General features: G+C 36.4%; 1 protein-coding gene across 6 annotated transcripts in view; it reads right to left on the reverse strand.

The window, feature by feature from the left end:
- Positions 1-17,082, reverse strand: part of LOC109872873 (mitogen-activated protein kinase kinase kinase kinase 2) — a 47,741-nt gene that overhangs the window by 11,843 nt on the left and 18,816 nt on the right. For 4 of the 6 annotated variants that reach the window (XR_004206011.1, XR_004206010.1, XM_020464274.2 and 1 more), the window contains exons 18-27: positions 16,770-17,025; positions 16,504-16,643; positions 16,365-16,406; positions 16,196-16,280; positions 16,030-16,109; positions 15,803-15,863; positions 15,580-15,703; positions 15,374-15,432; positions 15,173-15,276; positions 14,895-15,069 (exon numbers count right to left, since the gene is read on the reverse strand). Coding sequence is in view for 3 of the 6 variants with exons in the window: in XM_020464274.2 (XP_020319863.1) it covers positions 14,895-15,069; positions 15,173-15,276; positions 15,374-15,432; positions 15,580-15,703; positions 15,803-15,863; positions 16,030-16,109; positions 16,196-16,280; positions 16,365-16,406; positions 16,504-16,643; positions 16,770-17,025 (1,126 nt within the window). In the remaining 3 variants the exon portion in view is untranslated. The remainder of the gene's footprint in view (positions 1-14,894; positions 15,070-15,172; positions 15,277-15,373; positions 15,433-15,579; positions 15,704-15,802; positions 15,864-16,029; positions 16,110-16,195; positions 16,281-16,364; positions 16,407-16,503; positions 16,644-16,769; positions 17,026-17,082) is intronic. The other 2 variants (XR_002252516.2, XM_031808233.1) reach the window with 2 other exon arrangements.

Consider the following 17,082-nt stretch of genomic DNA (forward strand, 5'->3'; position numbering starts at 1 on the left):
ACACTAGGTCACTTTATTAATGGTACACTAGGTCACTTTAATGATGGTACACTAGGTCACTTTATTATGGTACACTAGGTCACTTTATTAATGGTACACTAGGTCACTTTAATGATGGTACACTAGGTCACTTTATGAATGGTACACTAGGTCACTTTATTAATGGTACACTAGGTCACTTTATTAATGGTACACTAGGTCACTTTATTAATGGTACACTAGGTCACTTATTAATGGTACACTAGGCACTTTATGATGGTACACTAGGTCACTTTAATGATGGTACACTAGGTCACTTTAATGATGGTACACTAGGTCACTTTATTATGGTACACTAGGTCACTTTATTAATGGTACACTAGGTCACTTTATTAATGGTACACTAGTCACTTTATTAATGGTACACTAGGTCACTTTATTAATGGTACACTAGGTCACTTTATTAATGGTACACTAGGTCACTTTATTAATGGTACACTAGGTCACTTTATTAATGGTACACTAGGTCACTTTATTAATGGTACACTAAGTCACTTTAATTATGGTACACTAGGTCACTTATTAATGGTACACTAGGTCATAAAGGTCACTTTAATGATGGTACACTAGGTCACTTTATTAATGGTACACTAGGTCACTTTATTAATGGTACACTAGGTCACTTTATTAATGGTACACTAGGTCACTTTATTAATGGTAACTAGGTCACTTTATTAATGGTACACTAGGTCACTTTATTAAATGGTACACTAGGTCACTTTATTAATGGTACACTAGGTCCACTTTAATGATGGTACACTAGGTCACTTTATTAATGGTACACTAGGTCACTTTATTATGGTACACTAGGTCACTTTAATGATGGTACACTAGGTCACTTTATTAATGGAACACTAGGTCACTTTAATGATGGTACACTAGTCACTTTATTGATGGTACACTAGGTTCACTTTAATGAATGGTACACTAGGTCACTTTATTAATGGAACACTAGGTCACTTTAATGATGGTACACTAGTCACTTTATTAATGGTACACTAGGTCACTTTATTAATGGTACACTAGGTCACTTTATTAATGGTACACTAGGCCACTTTATTAATGGTACACTAGGTCACTTTAATGATGGTACACTAGGTCACTTTAATGATGGTACACTAGGTCACTTTAATGATGGTACACTAGGTCCTTTATTAATGGTACACTAGGTCCACTTTATTAATGGGTACACTAGGTCACTTTATTAATGGTACACTAGGTCACTTTATTAATGGTACACTAGGTCACTTTAATGATGGTACACTAGGTCACTTTATTAATGGTACACTAGGTCACTTATTAATGGTACACTAGGTCACTTTATTAATGGTACACTAGGTCACTTTAATGATGGTACACTAGGTCACTTTATTAATGGTACACTAGGTCACTTTATTAATGGTACACTAGGTCACTTTATTAATGGTACACTAGGTCACTTTAATGATGGTACACTAGGTCACTTTATTAATGGTACACTAGGTCACTTTATTAATGGTACACTAGGTCACTTTATTAATGGTACACTAGGTCACTTTAATGATGGTACACTAGGCCACTTTATTAATGGTACACTAGGTCACTTTATTAATGGTACACTAGGTCACTTTAATGATGGTACACTAGGTCACTTTATTAATGGAACACTAGGTCACTTTAATGATGGTACACTAGGTCACTTTAATGATGGTACACTAGGTCACTTTATTAATGGAACACTAGGTCACTTTAATGATGGTACACTAGGTCACTTTATTAATGGTACACTAGGTCACTTTATTAATGGTACACTAGGTCACTTTATTAATGGTACACTAGGTCACTTTATTAATGGTACACTAGGTCACTTTCATTAATGGTACACTAGGTCACTTTATTAATGGTACACTAGGTCACTTTATTAATGGTACACTAGGTCACTTTATTAATGTACACTAGGTCACTTTATTAATGGTACACTAGGTCACTTTATTAATGGTACACTAGGTCACTTTATTAATGGTACACTAGGTCCACTTTATTAATGGTACACTAGGTCACTTATTATGGTAAACTTTATCATGGTACACTAGGTCACTTTATTAATGGTACACTAGGTCACTTTATAATGGTACACTCAGGTCACTTTATTAAGTGGTACACGAGGTCACCTTTATTAATGTACACTAGGTCACTTTATTAATGGACACTAGGTCACTTTATTAATGTACACTAGGTCACTTTATTAATGGTACACTAGGTCACTTTATAATGGTACACTAGGCCACTTTATTAATGGTACACTAGGTCACTTTATTAATGGTACACTAGGTCACTTTAATGATGGTACACTAGGTCACTTTATTAATGGTACACTAGGTCACTTTATTAATGGTACACTAGGTCACTTTATTAATGGTACACCAGGCCACTTTAATGATGGTACACTAGGTCACTTTAATGATGGTACACTAGGTCACTTTATTAATGGTACACTAGGTCACTTTAATGATGGTACACTAGGTCACTTTAATGATGGTACACTAGGTCACTTTATTAATGGTACACTAGGTCACTTATTAATGGTACACTAGGTCACTTTAATGATGGTACACTAGGTCACTTTATTAATGGTACACTAGGTCACTTTATTAATGGTACACTAGGTCACTTTATTAATGGTACACTAGGTCACTTTATTAATGGTACACTAGGTCACTTTATAATGGTACAGCTAGGTGTCACTTTATTAATGGTACACTTGGTCACTTTATTAATGGTACACCTAGGTCACTTTAATGATGGTACACTAGGTCACTTTATTAATGGTACACTAGGTCACTTTATTAATGGTACACTAGGTCACTTTATTAAATGGTACACTAGGTCACTTTATTAATGGAACACTAGGTCACTTTATTAATGGTACACTAGGTCACTTTATTAATGGTACACTAGGTCACTTTATTAATGGTACACTAGGGTCACTTTATTAATGGAACACTAGGTCACTTTATTAATGGTACACTAGGTCACTTTATTAATGGTACACTAGGTCACTTTATTAATGGTACACTAGGTCCTTTATTAATGGAACACTAGGTCACTTTATAATGGTACACTAGGTCACTTTATTAATGGTACACTAGTCACTTTATAATGGTACACTAGGTCACTTTATTAATGGAACACTAGGTCACTTTATTAATGGTACACTAGGTCACTTTAATGATGGTACACTAGGTCACTTTAATGATGGTACACTAGGTCACTTTAATGATGGTACACTAGGTCACTTTATTAATGGTACACTAGGTCACTTTATTAATGGTACACTAGGTGTCACTTTATTAATGGTACACTTGGTCACTTTATTAATGGTACACTAGGTCACTTTATTAATGGTACACTAGGTCACTTTATTAATGGTACACTAGGTCACTTTAATGATGGTACACTAGGTCACTTTAATGATGGTACACTAGGTCACTTTATTATGGTACACTAGGTCACTTTATTAATGGTACCACTAGGTCACTTTAATGATGGTACACTAGGTCACTTTATTAATGGTACACTAGGTCACTTTATTAATGGTACACTAGGTCACTTATTAATGGTACACTAGGTCACTTTATTAATGGTACACTAGGTCACTTTATTAATGGAACACTAGGTCACTTTATTAATGGTACACTAGGTCACTTTATTAATGGTACACCTAGGTCACTTTATTAATGGTACACTATGTCACTTTAAATGATGGTACACTAGGTCACTTTATTAATGGTACACTAGGTCACTTTATTAATGGTACAACTAGGTCACTTTATTAATGGAACACTAGGTCACTTTATTAATGGTACACTAGGTCACTTTAATTAATGGTACACTAGGTCACTTTATTAATGGTACACTAGGTCACTTTATTAATGGTACACTAGGTCACTTTATTAATGGTACACTAGGTCACTTTAATGATGGTACACTAGGTCACTTTATTAATGGTACACTAGGTCACTTTATTAATGGTACACTAGGTCACTTTAATGATGGTACACTAGGTGTCACTTTTATTAATGGTACACTAGGTCACTTATTAATGGTACACTAGGTCACTTTATTATGGTACACTAGGTCACTTTATTAATGGTACACTAGGTCACTTTATTAATGGTACACTAGGTCACTTTATTAATGGTACACTAGGTCACTTTATTAATGGTACACTAGGTCACTTTATTAATGGTACACCAGGCCACTTTATTAATGGAACACTAGGTCACTTTCATTAATGGTACAACTAGGTCACTTTATTAATGGTACACTAGGTCACTTTATTAATGGAACACTAGGTCACTTTATTAAGGTACACTAGGTCACTTTATTAATGGTACACTAGGTCACTTTATTAATGGTACACTAGGTCACTTTATTAATGGTACACTAGGTCCACTTTAATGATGGTACACTAGGTCACTTTAATGATGGTACACTAGGTCACTTTATTAATGGTACACTAGGTCACTTTAATGATGGTACACTAGGGTCACTTTATTAATGGTACACTAGGTCACTTTAATGATGGTACACTAGGTCACTTATTAATGGTACACTAGGTCACTTTATTAATGGTACCTAGGTCACTTTAATGATGGTACACTAGGTCACTTTATTAATGGTACACTAGGCATTTATTAATGGAACACTAGGTCACTTTATTAATGGAACACTAGGTCACTTTATTAATGGTACACTAGGTCACTTTATTAATGGTACACTAGGTCACTTTATGATGGTACACTAGGTCACTTTATTAATGGTACACTAGGTCACTTTATTAATGGTACACTAGGTCACTTTATTAATGGTACACTAGGTCACTTTATTAATGGTACACTAGGTCACTTTAATGATGGTACACTAGGTAACTTTATTAATGGAACACTAGGTCACTTTATTAATGGTACACTAGGTCACTTTATTAATGGTACACTAGGTGTCACTTTATTAATGGTACACTTGGTCACTTTATTAATGGTACACTAGGTCACTTTAATGATGGTACACTAGGTCACTTTATTAATGGTACACTAGGTCACTTTATTAATGGTACACTAGGTCACTTTATTAATGGTACACTAGGTCACTTTATTAATGGTACACTAGGTCACTTTATTAATGGTACACTAGGTCACTTTATTAATGGTACACTAGGTCACTTTATTAATGGTACACTAGGTCACTTTAATGATGGTACACTAGGTCACTTTATTAATGGTACACTAGGTCACTTTATTAATGGTACACTAGGTCACTTTATTAATGGTACACTAGGTCACTTTAATGATGGTACACTAGGTCACTTTATTAATGGAACACTAGGTCACTTTATGATGGTACACTAGGTCACTTTATTAATGGTACACTAGGTCACTTTATTAATGGTACACTAGGTCACTTTATTAATGGTACACTAGGTCACTTTAATGATGGTACACTAGGTCACTTTATTAATGGTACACTAGGTCACTTTATTAATGGTACACTAGGTCACTTTATTAATGGTACACTAGGTCACTTTAATGATGGTACACTAGGTCACTTTATTAATGGAACACTAGGTCACTTTAATGATGGTACACTAGGTCACTTTATTGATGGTACACTAGGTCACTTTAATGATGGTACACTAGGTCACTTTATTAATGGAACACTAGGTCACTTTAATGATGGTACACTAGGTCACTTTATTAATGGTACACTAGGTCACTTTATTAATGGTACACTAGGTCACTTTATTAATGGTACACTAGGCCACTTTATTAATGGTACACTAGGTCACTTTAATGATGGTACACTAGGTCACTTTAATGATGGTACACTAGGTCACTTTAATGATGGTACACTAGGTCACTTTATTAATGGTACACTAGGTCACTTTAATGATGGTACACTAGGTCACTTTATTAATGGTACACTAGGTCACTTTATTAATGGTACACTAGGCCACTTTATTAATGGTACACTAGGTCACTTTAATGATGGTACACTTGGTCACTTTATTAATGGTACACTAGGTCACTTTATTAATGGAACACTAGGTCACTTTATTAATGGTACACTAGGCCACTTTATTAATGGTACACTAGGTCACTTTATTAATGGTACACTAGGTCACTTTATTAATGGTACACTAGGTCACTTTATTAATGGTACACTAGGTCACTTTAATGATGGTACACTAGGTCACTTTATTAATGGTACACTAGGTCACTTTATTAATGGTACACTAGGTCACTTTATTAATGGTACACTAGGCCACTTTATTAATGGTACACTAGGTCACTTTAATGATGGTACACTAGGTCACTTTAATGATGGTACACTAGGTCACTTTATTAATGGTACACTAGGTCACTTTATTAATGGTACACTAGGTCACTTTATTAATGGTACACTAGGTCACTTTATTAATGGTACACTAGGTCACTTTAATGATGGTACACTAGGTCACTTTATTAATGGTACACTAGGTCACTTATTAATGGTACACTAGGTCACTTTATTAATGGTACACTAGGTCACTTAATGATGGTACACTAGGTCACTTTATTAATGGTACACTAGGTCACTTTATTAATGGTACACTAGGTCACTTTATTAATGGTACACTAGGTCACTTTAATGATGGTACACTAGGTCACTTTAATGATGGTACACTAGGTCACTTTATTAATGGTACACTAGGTCACTTTAATGATGGTACACTAGGTCACTTTAATGATGGTACACTAGGTCACTTTAATGATGGTACACTAGGTCACTTTATTAATGGTACACTAGGTCACTTTAATGATGGTACACTAGGTCACTTTATTAATGGTACACTTGGTCACTTATTAATGGTACACTAGGTCACTTTAATGATGGTACACTAGGTCACTTTATTAATGGTACACTAGGTCACTTTATTAATGGTACACTAGGTCACTTTATTAATGGTACACTAGGTCACTTTATTAATGGTACACTAGGTCACTTTATTAATGGTACACTAGGTCACTTTATTAATGGTACACTAGGTCACTTTAATGATGGTACACTAGGTCACTTTATTAATGGTACACTAGGTCACTTTATTAATGGTACACTAGGTCACTTTATTAATGGTACACTAGGTCACTTTAATGATGGTACACTAGGTCACTTTATTAATGGAACACTAGGTCACTTTAATGATGGTACACTAGGTCACTTTATTAATGGTACACTAGGTCACTTTATTAATGGTACACTAGATGTGTATAAGAGTCACTTATTAATGGTACACTAGGTCACTTTAATGATGGTACACTAGGTCACTTTATTAATGGTACACTAGGTCACTTTATTAATGGTACACTAGGTCACTTTATTAATGGTACACTAGGTCACTTTAATGATGGTACACTAGGTCACTTTATTAATGGAACACTAGGTCACTTTAATGATGGTACACTAGGTCACTTTATTGATGGTACACTAGGTCACTTTAATGATGGTACACTAGGTCACTTATTAATGGAACACTAGGTCACTTTAATGATGGTACACTAGGTCACTTTATTAATGGTACACTAGGTCACTTTATTAAGGTACACTAGGTCACTTTATTAATGGTACACTAGGCCACTTTATTAATGGTACACTAGGTCACTTTAATGATGGTACACTAGGTCACTTTAATGATGGTACACTAGGTCACTTTAATGATGGTACACTAGGTCACTTTATTAATGGTACACTAGGTCACTTTAATGATGTACACTAGGTCACTTTATTAATGGTACACTAGGTCACTTTATTAATGGTACACTAGGCCACTTTATAATGGTACACTAGGTCACTTTAATGATGGTACACTTGGTCACTTTATTAATGGTACACTAGGTCACTTTATTAATGGAACACTAGGTCACTTTATTAATGGTACACTAGGCCACTTTATTAATGGTACACTAGGTCACTTTATTAATGGTACACTAGGTCACTTTATTAATGGTACACTAGGTCACTTTATTAATGTACACTAGGTCACTTTAATGATGGTACACTAGGTCACTTTATTAATGGTACACTAGGTCACTTTATTAATGGTACACTAGGTCACTTTATTAATGGTACACTAGGCCACTTTATTAATGGTACACTAGGTCACTTTAATGATGGTACACTAGGTCACTTTAATGATGGTACACTAGGTCACTTTATTAATGGTACACTAGGTCACTTTATTAATGGTACACTAGGTCACTTTATTAATGGTACACTAGGTCACTTATTAATGGTACACTAGGTCACTTTAATGATGGTACACTAGGTCACTTTATTAATGGTACACTAGGTCACTTTATTAATGGTACACTAGGTCACTTTATTAATGGTACACTAGGTCACTTTAATGATGGTACACTAGGTCACTTTATTAATGGTACACTAGGTCACTTTATTAATGGTACACTAGGTCACTTTATTAATGGTACACTAGGTCACTTTAATGATGGTACACTAGGTCACTTTAATGATGGTACACTAGGTCACTTTCTTAATGGTACACTAGGTCACTTTAATGATGCTACACTAGGTCACTTTTAATGATGGTACACTAGGTCACTTAATGATGGTACACTAGGTCACTTTATTAATGGTACACTAGGTCACTTTAATGATGGTACACTAGGTCACTTTATTAATGGTACACTAGGTCACTTTATTAATGGTACACTAGGTCCATTTCATTAATGGTACACTAGGTACTTATTAATGGTACACTAGGTCAATTTATTAATGGTAACACCTAGGTCACTTTAATGATGGTACACTAGGTCACTTTAATGATGGTACACTAGGTCCACTTTATTAATGGAACACTAGGTCACTTTAATGATGGTACACTAGGTCACTTTATTAATGGTACACTAGGTCACTTTATTAATGGTACACTAGGTCACTTTATTAATGGTACACTAGGTCACTTTATTAATGGTACACTAGGTCACTTTATTAATGGTACACTAGGTCACTTTATTAATGGTACACTAGTCACTTTAATGATGGTACACTAGGTCACTTTATTAATGGTACACTAGGTCACTTATTAATGGTACACTAGGTCACTTTATTAATGGAACACTAGGTCACTTTATTAATGGTACACTAGGTCACTTTATAATGGTACACTAGGTCACTTTATTAATGGTACACTAGCGTCACTTTATTAATTGGTCACTTTATTAATGGTACACTAGGTCACTTTATTAATGGTACACTAGCGTCACTTTATTAATGGTACACTAGGTCACTTTTATTAATGGTACACTAGGTCACTTTATTAATGGTACACTTAGGTCACTTTATTATGGTCAACTAGGTCACTTTATAATGTACACTAGGTCACTTTATTAATGGTACACTAGGTCACTTTATTAATGGTACACTAGGTCACTTTATTAATGGTACACTAGTCACTTTATTAATGGTACACTAGGTCACTTTATTAATGGTACACTAGGTCACTTTATTAATGGTACACTAGGTCACTTTATTAATGGTACCACTAGGTCACTTTATTAATGGTACACTAGGTCACTTATTAATGGTACACTAGGTCACTTTATTAATGGTACACTAGGTCACTTTATTAATGGTACACTAGGTCACTTTATTAATGGTACACTAGGTCACTTTATTAATGGTACACTAGCGTCCACTTTATTAATGGTACACTAGGTCACTTATTAATGGTACACTAGGTCACTTTATTAATGGTACACTAGGTCACTTTATTATGGTACACTAGGTCACTTTATTAATGGTACATACACTAGGTCCACTTTATTAATGGTACACTAGGTCACTTTATTAATGGTACACTAGGTCACTTTATTAATGGTACACTAGGTCACTTTATTAATGGTACACTAGGTCACTTTATAATGGTACACTAGGTCACTTATTAATGTACACTAGGTCACTTAATGATGGTACACTAGGTCACTTTATTAATGGTACACTAGGTCACTTTATTAATGGTACACTAGGTCACTTTATTAATGGTACACTAGGCCACTTTATTAATGGTACACTAGGTCACTTTATTAATGGAACACTAGGTCACTTTATTAATGGTACACTAGGTCACTTTATTAATGGTACACTAGGTCACTTTAATGATGGTACACTAGGTCACTTTATTAATGGTACACTAGGTCACTTTATTAATGGTACACTAGGTCACTTTATTAATGGTACACTAGGTCACTTTAATGATGGTACACTAGGTCACTTTATTAATGGTACACTAGGTCACTTTATTAATGGGACACTAGGTCACTTTATTAATGGTCACTAGGTCACTTTATTAATGTTACCCTAGGTCCCTTTATTAATGGTACACTAGGTCACTTTATAATGGTACACTAGGTCACTTTACCTAATGGGGTACACTAGGTCACATTATTAATGGTACACTAGGTCACTTTATTAATGGTACACTAGGTCCACTTTTATTAATGGTAACACTAGGTCACTTTATAATGGTACACTAGGTCATTTATTAATGGTACACTAGGTCACCTTAATGGTACCAACTATGGTAACCTAGTACACTCGGTCCATTATATGGTACACTAGGTCACTTTATTAATGCTACACTAGGTCACTTATAATGGTACACTAGGCTCACCTTTGCACTTAATGGTACACTAGGTCACCTTTATTAATGGTACACTAGGTCACTTTATTAATGGTACACTAGGGTCACTTTATTAATGGTACACTAGGTCACTTTATTAATGGTACACTAGGTCACTTTATTAATGGTACACTAGGTCACTTTATTAATGGTACACTAGGTCACTTTATAATGGTACACCTAGGTCACTTTATTAATGGTACACTAGGTCACTTTATTAATGGTACACTAGGTCACTTTATTAATGGTACACTAGGTCACTTTATTAATGGTACACTAGGTCACTTTATTAATGGTACACTAGGTCACTTTTTTGTACACTAGGTCACTTATTAATGGTACACTAGGTCACTTTATTTAATGGTACACTAGGTCACTTTATTAATGGTACACTAGGTCACTTTATTAATGGTACACTAGGTCACTAGGTCACTTTAATGATGGTACACTAGGTCACTTTAATGATGGTACACTAGGTCACTTTATTAATGGTACACTAGGAACACTAGGTCACTTTATTAATGGTACACTAGGTCACTTTAATGATGGTACACTAGGTCACTTTAATGATGGTACACTAGGTCACTTTATTAATGGTACACTAGGAAACACTAGGTCACTTTATTAATGGTACACTAGGTCACTTTATTAATGGTACACTAGGAACACTAGGTCACTTTATTAATGTACACTAGGTCACTTTAATGATGGTACACTAGGTCACTTTATTAATGGTACACCAGGCCACTTTAATGATGGTACACTAGGCCACTTTATTAATGGTACACTAGGTCACTTATTAATGGTACACTAGGTCACTTTAATGATGGTACACTAGGTCACTTTAATGATGGTACACTAGGTCACTTTATTAATGGTACACTAGGTCACTTTAATGATGGTACACTAGGTCACTTTATTAATGGTACACTAGGTCACTTTATTAATGGTACACTAGGTCACTTTAATGATGGTACACTAGGTCACTTTATTAATGGAACACTAGGTCACTTTATTAATGGTACACTAGGTCACTTTATTAATGGTACACTAGGTCACTTTAATGATGGTACACTAGGTCACTTTATTAATGGTACACTAGGTCACTTTATTAATGGTACACTAGGTCACTTTATTAATGGTACACTAGGTCACTTTAATGATGGTACACTAGGTCACTTTATTAATGGTACACTAGGTCACTTTATTAATGGTACACTAGGTCACTTTATTAATGGTACACTAGGTCACTTTATTAATGGTACACTAGGTCACTTTATTAATGGTACACTAGGTCACTTTATTAATGGGTACACTAGGTCACTTTATTAATGGTACACTAGGTCACTTTATTAATGGTACACTAGGCCACTTTATTAATGGTACACTAGGTCACTTTATTAATGGAACACTAGGTCACTTTATTAATGGTACACTAGGTCACCTTTAATGATGGTACACTAGGTCACTTTATTAATGGTACACTAGGTCACTTTATTAATGGTACACTAGGTCACTTTATTAATGGTACACTAGGTCACTTTATTAATGGTACACCAGGCCACTTTATTAATGGAACACTAGGTCACTTATTAATGGAACACTAGGCCACTTTATTAATGGTACACTAGGTCACTTTAATGATGGTACACTAGGTCACTTTATTAATGGTACACTAGGTCACTTTATAATGGTACACTAGGTCACTTTAATGATGGTACACTAGGTCACTTTAATGATGGTACACTAGGTCACTTTATAATGGAACACTAGGTCACTTTATTAATGGTACACTAGGTCACTTTAATGATGGTACACTAGGTCACTTTAATGATGGTACACTAGGTCACTTTATTAATGGTACACTAGGTCACTTTATTAATGGTACACTAGGTCACTTTATTAATGGAACACTAGGCCACTTTATTAATGGTACACTAGGTCACTTTATAATGGTACACTAGGTCACTTTATTAATGGTACACTAGGTCACTTTATTAATGGTACACTAGGTCACTTTAATGATGGTACACTAGGTCACTTTAATGATGGTACACTAGGTCACTTTATTAATGGTACACTAGGTCACTTTATTAATGGTACACTAGGTCACTTTATTAATGGTACACTAGGTCACTTTAATGATGGTACACTAGGTCACTTTAATGATGGTACACTAGGTCACTTTATTAATGGTACACTAGGTCACTTTATTAATGGTACACTAGGTCACTTTATTAATGGTACACTAGGTCACTTTAATGATGGTACACTAGGTCACTTTAATGATGGTACACTAGGTCACTTTATTAATGGTACACTAGGTCACTTTATTAATGGTACACTAGGTCACTTTATTAATGGAACACTAGGTCACTTTATTAATGGTACACTAGGTCACTTTATTAATGGTACACTAGGTCACTTTATTAATGGTACACTAGGTCACTTTAATGATGGTACACTAGGTCACTTTAATGATGGTACACTAGGTCACTTTATTAATGGTACACTAGGTCACTTTATTAATGGTACACTAGGTCACTTTATTAATGGTACACTAGGTCACTTTAATGATGGTACACTAGGTCACTTTATTAATGGTACACTAGGTCACTTTAATGATGGTACACTAGGTCACTTTATTAATGGTACACTAGGTCACTTTATTAATGGTACACTAGGTCACTTTATTAATGGTACACTAGGTCACTTTAATGATGGTACACTAGGTCACTTTATTAATGGTACACTAGGTCACTTTATTAATGGTACACTAGGTCACTTTATTAATGGTACACTAGGTCACTTTATTAATGGTACACTAGGTCACTTTATTAATGGTACACTAGGTCACTTTATTAATGGTACACTAGGTCACTTTATTAATGGTACACTAGGTCACTTTATTAATGGTACACTAGGTCACTTTATTAATGGTACACTAGGTCAGGTCACTTTATTAATGGTACACTAGGTCACTTTATTAATGGTACACTAGGTCACTTTAATGATGGTACACTAGGTCACTTTAATGATGGTACACTAGGTCACTTTAATGATGGTACACTAGGTCACTTTAATGATGGTACACTAGGTCACTTTATTAATGGTACACTAGGTCACTTTATTAATGGTACACTAGGTCACTTTATTAATGGTACACTAGGTCACTTTATTAATGGTACACTAGGTCACTTTATTAATGGTACACTAGGTCACTTTATTAATGGTACACTAGGTCACTTTATTAATGGTACACCAGGCCACTTTAATGATGTTTACATATTTTTGCTTTACTCACTGCATTCTATTCTACTGTATTTTAATCTATTATTAATTCCATTAATTAATTAACCTTAATTCCATTCTTTTACTTTTAAGTTTTTGTGCATTGTAAGATATATTACTGCACTGATGGAGCTAGAAACACAAGCATTTTGGTACACCTGCAATAACATCTGCTAAACATGTGTATGTGACCAATAAAATGTGATTTGATTTCACAACAGCTTATAGGGATCCTAATAAAATACCAATACTATTCATTCCGCCGATTCTGTTGAAAGAGCGTTTCTTAAAATGGAAGCAATCGGAACCGTGATAAAAATACCTGAATTTGTCCGATAGAAATTCACATTTGCAGCTGTTGCACTCATGATTACCTCCTAGATCAGCTACATACATGCAGGCAAGAGTGTGCAAGGCGGTATTGAATGTGTCACTGTCTGTCACCTTGATCACTCACAATTCTCCACGTTGTAAACTGTCATTCATAGGCTAGGTTGTGGCAACTGCATGATGGGTACAGGGAAAATGAGACCATCATGTAGTAACCTAAACCTATCGATGTTACATTGAGCTGGGTGAATGGAATATGAGCGACAGTCATCCAATATGCTGTAATAGAAATAGTGCCATGTTCATGAGAAAATTATCATCCCCCCCTCATCTTAAACGGCACCAACCACCAGCGATTCCTACATATTCTTTCTTGTTTACATTAACCTAAAAAAAACATCTAAGTCATGTTTAAAACAAATTCTGAGCGGTAGATCTCGGCTTTTTGACTGTGAAAGTGATCTTGAAGGTTGGTGACTGCTGATCTAGATGAAACTAGATCAAATATTCATGGAGGTACCTGTCTGGGCTCTGGGTGTGTCATTCAAGTGGATGATGTCAAAGTGGACCTGCTCACAGGTCTTGACAGGGGCCTGTAACTTGCGCACACCCACACACACCTGTGGCAACTCCTCTTTCTCCAGGACAAGCAGTTCAAAGATGGGGAGGCTTTCTGGGAGACTCACAGCGATATGCTGAGAGGGAGAAAGAGGAACGGAAGAATGCTTTGTGATGCTTTTCTATAAAAACACAATGCTAACGTATAGTAATGTATAGAGATGCATTAGGAATACACACCTTGAGTTGCATGAACTTCTGCAGGGGCTCGTACCACAGCAGTAGGACAAGGCCAGTTGGTACAACAGCACACAAAAATGTGCTGTCAGTGTACGGGTTACGCACTGAGAATAGATAAGGCAGAAGAGAGAGAGATGTCACCTTAGTCATAAAGACGGTACAGTACATCTCCATTTTTGACTAAAATAACATGTTCCTTACCAACGCTGCAGCGTCGACAGCCTTTGGTGTCTGGTATCTTTCCAGACACAGAAAACCTTCTACAAAGAGAACACATTAACAATACCTTTTTTATGTACAATTTCCAGAATGATTTCCCTTCCTCTCAGGCTAATATCAGTGAAAAGCAACATTGCTTGGGTATTTTCACTGCGGCCTCTCTCTGCCCAGGGGTGGGGTGTCCCTACCTTGAGTTGATCCTCTCGGTGAGGCGGTGGGTGTTGATGGACAGGTGGCCCTGCCTCTTCGGCAGGTGTCTGCGATGATCAAACAGGGTGGTCAGCCTCTGGGAGCACAGCTGCGATGATTTCCCTGTGGAGCACAAAGACAGTAAACACATGTCTAGATGGAACACACTGTATTAGGCTGTGTTGTCATTGTTGCTGGTGTGAGGGACACGGAGGGCCCTACCTGAGATAGACATTAGCACATTGTTCATGACATACAGCCAGCTGCACCTCTGGGGTAATAACTGAAAAACACAGAAAATATATTTTTTAAACAGACTGGTAGAAAAACAGATATACGTGTGTGTGAGTGTATATATATATATATACATACATACACACACACACACACACACACACACACACACACACGTTTTACATTTTGTACAATTGGTGTTAACATGACGGTACCTTCTCCATTGTGTCCTCATGGAGCTCGTTGAGGTTCAGGGTATAGATGCCCTCCTCTGTCCCCAGGATGAGGTGTTGATCTGAGGGAGGATAGTCAGATATTCTCCCTGACTGGTTTGACAGAAGCTCTATTGACTGATTGTTATCCTTTATAGGCTGTGCTTACCTTTAGTCTTTGGCAGGACCCATGTGACAGCACAGTGGATATTTAATGGACAGCCATTAAACACCTTGGAAAAACAGGCCCCCATCTAGAAAATATTGTGTGGTTCAATGTATCATTTCAATGCGGTATTTTCTTATTGGTAGCTATATATCCAGACATCTTGACTTACATGGACTTTGGGTGTGGGTGGAAGTCCATGGCAATCACCTCTCTGAAGAAAAACAAATTCCACAGAATTATCAGTCATCATTTTTGCACAAGAGATGCATTTAAGAGGTGTGTCAGTAACTTGTCTGATGGGGACTCACCGAGTCCTCAGTTTTCCTCCTGAGTGTGCTCCATTCTGGAGACAGCGGGGGCTGCTGGGCCTTGGCGGCCGTCTTTTCCGGCCTCTGTCCAGACCCTTCAGCGCAGTATAGTGTCTCAGGATGATGGATTTGAGCCTTTTCTAAAATTGGTAATGCAGATTGACATAATTAGTAGTTGATGTCACTACCTTTACACAATGACTCCTTAGATTTTAGTTAGTGTTTGTGTGTGTACAGGATGTGTTGCGTGTGAGTGGATCCTGCACCTTCAGAGGGAGAGGAGCAGTTGGTGGTGTCAGCAAAGATGGTAGAGTTGAAGAGAGAGAGGTCAGCCAGGGTGGGGTCTGTGAATGGAGGTGTGACAGTGGGAGGGGTGGAGTCACAATTGCCAGTGCATTCTATGGGGCAAGTAGTGTCAGTGGACGGGGGGATGGTATGCCTTGGGGCAGGACTGAGGACCCCACTCCTCTTCACTGTGCCACATTTATCCATATCATCATCATCATCTTCTTCAGGAGAGTGCTGCAACAGATGAACACAGACGCTGGTGCGGTTCCAAAGAAACAGTGTGGAGTGCCT

The sequence above is a fragment of the Oncorhynchus kisutch genome, linkage group LG28 (genome assembly GCF_002021735.2).
Source record: "Oncorhynchus kisutch isolate 150728-3 linkage group LG28, Okis_V2, whole genome shotgun sequence".
Classification (NCBI taxonomy): domain Eukaryota; kingdom Metazoa; phylum Chordata; class Actinopteri; order Salmoniformes; family Salmonidae; genus Oncorhynchus; species Oncorhynchus kisutch.